At 52.5% G+C, this 7,274-nt stretch overlaps 1 protein-coding gene across 1 annotated transcript in view; it reads left to right on the top strand.

Annotated features, from left to right (window-relative positions):
• MYO9A (myosin IXA) overlaps positions 1-7,135 on the top strand; it is a 153,116-nt gene extending 145,981 nt beyond the window's left edge. The window contains exons 38-43 of the mRNA XM_009319912.1: positions 106-211; positions 685-816; positions 1,931-2,054; positions 5,066-5,268; positions 6,068-6,210; positions 6,651-7,135. Coding sequence (XP_009318187.1) covers positions 106-211; positions 685-816; positions 1,931-2,054; positions 5,066-5,268; positions 6,068-6,210; positions 6,651-7,135 — 1,193 coding nt within the window. The remainder of the gene's footprint in view (positions 1-105; positions 212-684; positions 817-1,930; positions 2,055-5,065; positions 5,269-6,067; positions 6,211-6,650) is intronic.
• Positions 7,136-7,274: the final 139 nt, after the last annotated feature.

Here is a 7,274-nt window from a genome sequence, read left to right on the forward strand (position 1 = left end):
AATCTGCCTTTTAAGTACTAAAAGTAAGCAAGCACTAGGAAGGTATCATTTTAAATACGAGGAAGAAGTAGAAGCTGCCCCTAAAAGCTGGTGCTTTCTCTGCAGGCCTCCAGGAGAGGAAGGAGACAGTGCGGGGAGTGTATTCGGTCATCGACCAGCTCTCCCGCACCCATCTCAGCACCTTGGAGCGTCTCATCTTCCACCTGGTGAGGTACGTTGGGCCAAGGCAGCTTTGGGCAACAGGCAAGGGGAGGATGCTCAGACATCCTTTCGTACCGAAATAGCCGAGACTGAAAGCAGGTGGGCAAAGGAAAGGGAAGAGCTTTCAGGTCCATCGTGTCTCCTGGGACGTGGCCCCAGAGCTGTTTCTCCAAATGATGCTCGTATTGATGAGCGACCTCCGCAGCGCTTTGGTTGCTCGTGGTGCCTCTTTGCCACTGCAGCAACAGGTTGTTTGGGTGGAAAACGCTGGTTGTTCGCCTGCCTTGGGAACACCTGAGATGTCTTCAGGTTTTCCTTTCTCCATCGAGCAGAGCAAAGACGAGGGCAGAGCAGCACACTTGCTAGCAGAGCAAGATAGCACTGCAGAAGTGTCATCTCCTCTATTCATCCATGGCCATGTGGAAGAGGAGAAGTGGAGGTGCCTTTACCTCTGACTTCTCTCTTAATCCCTATTTGTTTCAGGATTGCCCTCCAAGAAGAGACCAATCGAATGTCAGCTAATGCCTTGGCTATCGTCTTTGCTCCCTGTATCCTCCGCTGCCCTGATACGACGGACCCGCTGCAGAGCGTTCAGGACATCAGTAAAACAACCACGTAAGAACGTGGTGCTGGGTGATCCAGCTCCATAACCATTGACATGTCGCCACTCACGTCTTGATAACCCTTAGTACAGACAAATGGCTCAAGAATAAGGGAGCTTTAGCATGGAAATTATAAACACATATTAAATGCATCTTGATGAAGGTATTTCATATTCTCTCAATCCCCGAGAGGTTGTTGCATGGGGATTTTTAAGCGATGGAGCATCCACAAGAGCAGATCAACTTGCGCTCCTGCCCGCACATCTCAGCAGGAGAAGGTGGAGCTTGGGCTGACGTGGTTTTATAGTTAATCCCATTTATGGCAAGCAGGTCTTTATTCTTACTTAATTTTGTCTTTTTTATTTGAGGAGGTGAGTTTGTTTGGTCTGCAGCAATATTAATATTGCATACTTAGATTTCTTTAAGGTATTTGACATAATTGCAAAGATTTTACAGAGGAAAAGTGAAGCGCTTGCCCAGATTCAGTCTGGCTTGTATTAAATAGATTTAAAAATAGATAATGGAGACAATAATGGAAACCATCCAGTGAAGGGCTGGGCTTCCGTAAGAGGAGGTTTTACCTCCAGTAAGTCTATTAAAATTGTTGAAGAGCAGAATATGCTTCGACACCCAGCTGGTAGGAGCACTCGTCTTTCTACGGGATTTCTTTGTAGCTTCTCCCTTAGGCTTTAGTTATAGCACATCCTCTAATTTTATTACATGGAAAGGATTATTTTTTTCCCCAAACACATTCCTGACAGCATTAAACAGTCAGCTAAGCGAGCTTGCTGCAGCATTACTGCGTGCAGGCGAGTCTGAATTTGTGGCTTGGAAGCAACCTGCTTTTCCCAGGTTTGTATTTCCTTGACCCCTCTTCAAGGGGGTGGAGAGTTTCTCCGGTGGGATCCCTGGGGGTCTTTAATTTCTGTAGTCTGAGTTCCTTGATCCATCCGTAGCCCATTATCGCTCTTTTTAGGGGGAATTTCCACTACCCTTGCGTTTCCAGCTGGACCTTTCTCCCCTGTGCCTTTCCAGCAGGGCAGACCTTTGGGCAGGACAGGGCCAGTTCAGATCAAATAACTTCCTCCTCCTATTTTGTCGTCTTTTGGGTTCTTTTTCCCCCTTAGTTGCGTAGAATTAATCGTCATCGAGCAGATGAACAAGTACAAGGCTCGTCTCAAGGACATCAACAGCCTGGAGTTTGCAGAGAACAAAGCCAAGAGTCGCCTCTCCTTGATCCGCAGATCGATGGTGAGATGCCAAAACCGCCTCTGTTCCTTCCTGTCCTCTCCTTGCCCCCGAAGCAACCCTACCTGATCTTCTCCTGCTTATTCCAGCCTCCCAAACCCCTCGCAACCTCCCATGCCATCTCCCCCAGGACAGGGACCCTCAGCCCCGTGGTGGCTCCTTGCCTTTGCAGGGAGTCATACCGAAGCACGAGGAGGTGGGAACGGTCCTGGAAACGTGGTCGCTCCAGCTCAGATGCTCCTGATCAACGTTTCCACCTTCATTTGAGCTTGTTTGGTCCTGGGTTGAGTCAAGCCTTTCATTGACCGGCTCGACATCGCCCCATGGGAGACCTGGACCATTCTTTTTTGTGCTCAGTCGCATTATCTGAACCCAAAATGAGCTCCCCAAAGGCTCTCCCTGCTCCCGCACCACCTTTTTGGGAGCCTCAAACCCATCTCATTGAGCTTCCATGCTTCCTGGGGGGCCGGCGGGCTGCAGATGCACGCTGCGCTTGGCTTGTTGGGCTGCAGGAGAGGGACAGACTCAGCGCAGCGCAGTCATCCCAGGCTTAGACTAAGGAGCCGAGTGGCCCTTCTGCTTGGACCTGCCCGCTGTGATCCTCAGGGACACATTGCTCCTGCTTTTTTTGGGGGTGAAACCCAAGCAGGGGCTGTCCAAGGTTGTGGGGCTGGTGCTGCAGAGCTGCCCCGCTCATCCCAGTTAAAAAAAAAAAGGAAACATAAAAATGAACAAAAACGGGTTTTTTTGGAGGGGCGACGGCATGTGCACTCTAACCTTCTGCTTTCCTTTTCATCTCCTCTCTAATCCAGAAACCCGTACTAATTGCAGTTAGATTTATGAGCATAACCCGCAGTTCAATCCCGGTATGTATTCATTGCAGCGCGCCCTGCGCCAGCCGCCGCGTCCCTCCGTTGTCTGTCACTGCCGCTCATTCCAGTCTCGTCCCACCGGCCATTGTCCGTGACGTCGCCCGTCCCATCCCCGAGCGGGTGCCGCTCCTCAGGGCCACCACTTCTCCCACAGGTCCCCCGGGCAGCAGGAGTTCAGGATGGGCAGCACTCGGCCATCCCTGCACACAGCTTCTCAAAAAACCGCTTTCCACCCCTTTTACCCTTCCTACTTATTTTTTTTCTATTTTCTTTTCTTTTTCCGTCCTGTGCTTCCCTCTTTTTTGCTTTACTTGACTCATCCCTTCCCTTCCCACCCCAATTTATGCTCACTCAGGATGCGTTTCAGCATCAAGTTGCTTTCACAGTGCTGCAGTATTTCGAGATGGTGGATAAAACCCCCAGCTCGGATGTCTCAGAGACCATGAGGCATCCAAAGGTCTCCTCCACCTTCTTGGAGGAGGAGCACCCCCACCACCACCTTGAACTCAAGGTCAGGACACCCAGGTTTGAATTGGGAGGGGTCCAACAACCCTGTATTCCCCAACTCCATCCCAGCTTGAGTTTGAGTTCCCAGCGAGACCACGACGGGCGAGAAAAGCGCCCGCAGGTTTTTGGGGAGGCTCGTGGGGCTGTTTCCCTTCCTACCAGGTTCAGCCCATGATGCTTCTCCCCATCCTTCAGCATCCATGAGGGTCAGGAGACGGAGAAAAGCAAAATTTGAGCTCTGCTCCCCTGACGCTGTTTCGCAAGCACACCATTTCACAGGGACTTAAGTCCATGAGCCGGTGGGATCTTTGGGATCTCAGGGGGTTTGGCTAATATGATTCAGGTAGCTGTGCTTCAGGTCAGGAGAAGGTGCCGTCAGAAGAACGCCGGGGCAAAGGAGCGGCTTTGCTGCCGGAGAAGGGTCTCCGAGGTGTGATGTTAAAAGATGAAAGGGGTAAAATTGAGCAAATAATACTTTTAAAGGAAAAAAGGAGGCTCCTTTACCCTGCAAACCTACTTCAGGCACACGGGGGATCAGAGAGATGCGGGGATGCCCCAGCTGCGGGGTTTAAATAGCCCTACGGGGAGAAAAGCTGCCTTGCAACAAGCTCTTCAACCGCAAGGAGATGCGGGTTCATCCTGGGGATGGTGGCCAGGAGAAGGGCAGCAGGTGATGGGCATGACTCAGACTAGTTGACATCTCCTAAGTTCTGGTCAGTTCAGGATCTTGAATTTAGAAGATGTGATGTGTCTGGTTATGATAACAGTTAAGATAAAAGCTTTTTAATGTCCGTGGTGTCCCTCATCCCCCAAAATCCATCTTTTTCTTCTACTCTGTGGAGCAGATCCATAGAGCTGGTCCTCGAAAGGTTAAAGCAGCTGCATGTATAATATTCCTCCATACATACTACCCACATTTGAGTCCTTTTCCATTGCTGGTTTTAATATTAAAAAAAACAGATGGTTCTTCAGAGCTTTTCAGCAGGGACCGGTGCATTAAATCTCCCTGTTTAACCGCGGGTGCAAAAATTAACATTTATTGTTTTATAATGGACCATTGGAGGTGGTCTTGGTTTATGGATCTCATGTACATGAGATCAGAGTGTGGACAACACTACTAGGTGTGAGTTACCGTTTGCCGAAGGAGTCGGTGGAGACCCTTGCGATGCTCAGGAAGTACCAAGGGTGGGCGAGGGAAGGATGCGAGACGTGATCTCATGATAAAGCCCTGGTGATGCTCCCACCCAAAGCCAACACGGCCACCTGGCAGGCCAAGCTTCCCATTGCACAGGCTGGGGGCTTTGCAGAAACCCATCTCCTGCCGCCAGCTGGGCTTGCTTTGAAGTCTGAGTTGCACTTGGTCCATCAGCTGGTAGCTGGCCCATCAGCACCATCCTCACCACCTCCATCCTCACCACCTCCATCCTCACCCCTTCCAACATGTTGAGTCCTTCTGGTACCTCTCCCAGCCTGGGGTGAGATATTGGAGGGTCCTGGGTGTGACTGCCGGCAGCGCACTGAGGACCAATGGCTGGGGCTGTCTTCTTTGCTCCTTAGGAGAGCAGTGTGGTTGGCACCTGAGATGTTTGCAAAATCACCTTGGCTGCTGATGGTGACACCGTTGTCTCTCTTCAGGGCAAAGGACGCGTGCGACGTGGCGCCTACCCCAGCCCAACGTCTCCCGTTGCCGTGCGCTTGCCCTCGGTGACGGATGTCCCCGAGGAGACCATGAGCAGCGAGGAAGCCATGGAGATGGAGGTGACAGAGCAGCAGCAAGCGGCCATGCAGCAGGAGGAGAAGGTGCTGACCGAGCAGATCGAGAGCCTGCAGAAGGAAAAGTGAGTCTGGCCAGGGGTTCAAGCTGCTATAGGTTATATATGGATATATTTCCTGGCCTGTATCAGAAATAGTGTGGCCAGCAGGAGCAGGGAAGTGATCGTGCCCCTGTACTCGGCACTGGTGCGGCCGCACCTCGAATACTGTGTTCAGTTTTGGGCCCCTCACTACAAGAAGGATGTTGAGATGTTGGAGCGTGTCCAGAGAAGGGCAACGAGGCTGGTGAGGGGTCTGGAGAACAAGTCTGATGAGGAGCGGCTGAGGGAGCTGGGGTTGTTTAGCCTGGAGAAAAGGAGGCTGAGGGGAGACCTCATGGCTCTCTACAACTACCTAAAAGGAGGTTGTAGCGAGGTGGGTGTCGGTCTCTTCTCCCAAGTAACTGGCAAAAGGACGAGAGGAAATGGCCTCAAGTTGCGCCAGGGGAGGTTTAGATTGGATGTAAGGAAAAATTTCTTTACTGAAAGAGTAGTTAAACATTGGAACAGGCTGCCCAGGGAAGTGGTTGAGTCACCATCCCTAGAAGTATTTAAAAGGCGGGTAGATGAGGCGCTTAGGGACATGGTTTAGTGGGCATGGTGTTGTTGGGTTGATGGTTGGACTCGATGATCTTGGAGGTCTCTTCCAACCTTTAATGATTCTATGATTCTATGATTCTATGATTCTATATTATTTGACATCATATGGTTGATGTGCTGCTCGTAGGGTGAGCTGGAGGACTCCATCCCTCCATGATCACTTGGTGTATGCTCATCCCTTTCTTCTCCTCCCCACCTTTTCGGTCCTGTTGGGTCTTTTTGGCAGGGAGGAGCTGACGTTTGAGATGCTGACACTGGAGCCCCGCGCCTCCGACGACGAAACCCTTGAGTCCGAAGCCTCCATCGGCACTGCCGACAGCTCCGAAAATTTGAACTTTGACTCCGAAGGAGCCATCTCCGATCGTTCCGGTAAATCCAGGCGTTCGTGGGTTTATCATAGAATGGTTTAGGTTGGAAGGGACCTTCAGAGATCGTCTAGTCCAAGTCCCCTGCCATGAGCAGGGACGTCTTCGACTAGATCAGGTCGCTCAGGTTTTTTGATAGCTTGAGGGGGTGTTATTTGTTTTTCCCTGCCTGCTCTTGATGCATAGCAATTTAAATGGGTGTAAAGAGGGGGGTTAAGGGTTAAAACACATGGACCTGGGGAGGTGGGTGGTAGCACCCAAGGTTTGATGGGGAGGTGAGTGCTCCTCCAGCACCGCTGCGTCATCCCGGGTGACGCTAACCTCCAGCAAGATGCCGGGAACGTTGTCCTGGCTCAACGGCGTGCGTCCCTGGGGGGCGGTGCCGAGATGCTGTGTGGTTTCGGGGTGTTAATCCTCTGGTGGTCCTTCCGCTCCCCTCCCTAGAGAGAAGTGTAGCACTTACCTCCCTGCGCCCCACCAAGGCGGAGGGGCCAAGCCGGCTGCGAAGGCACCCCAGGACACGGCCGGACACGGCGGACCCAGCCGACACCTCCATCTCCTCCTCCTCCTCCTCCTCCCAATCGTCCACTTCCTGCTTGCCCCACCTGCCCCGGAAGCGCTTCCAGATGTACTCCAAATCGCCTTTCTACCGAGCCGGGGGGGGCGGCGAGCCCCCCGAAACCCGGGCGAGCCCCGAGGGCTTCGTGGGACCTCTCCGTTACCCCGAGGACCGGCCTCAGTTCACCACCCGTGGGACGTTCAACCCGGAGAAAGGCAAACAGAAACTGAAGAGCTTGAAAACCTCACCTCCAAAAACCAAAGAGCCCCCGGATGGGGGGGGGGGGGGGGGACGCAAGAGAAACCCCGAGGCTGACTGCGCCGCCGCCCAACCCCTCGTCCTCCTGGGGAGCAACGAGTTCATGGTCTGAGATGCTCCACCCTGGGGAGGCGTCGCGTGCCGGAGCATCCTGCCCGTCGGCAGCACCGGCAGTGCTCCCGATGGCTTCCTCGTTAACGCCAGGGGGATGAATTCTTAATTAAAAAGGCTGGTGGGGGACGGTTTTAACG

This window comes from Pygoscelis adeliae, unplaced genomic scaffold (assembly GCF_000699105.1).
Source record: "Pygoscelis adeliae isolate BGI_AS28 unplaced genomic scaffold, ASM69910v1 Scaffold303, whole genome shotgun sequence".
NCBI lineage: Eukaryota > Metazoa > Chordata > Aves > Sphenisciformes > Spheniscidae > Pygoscelis > Pygoscelis adeliae.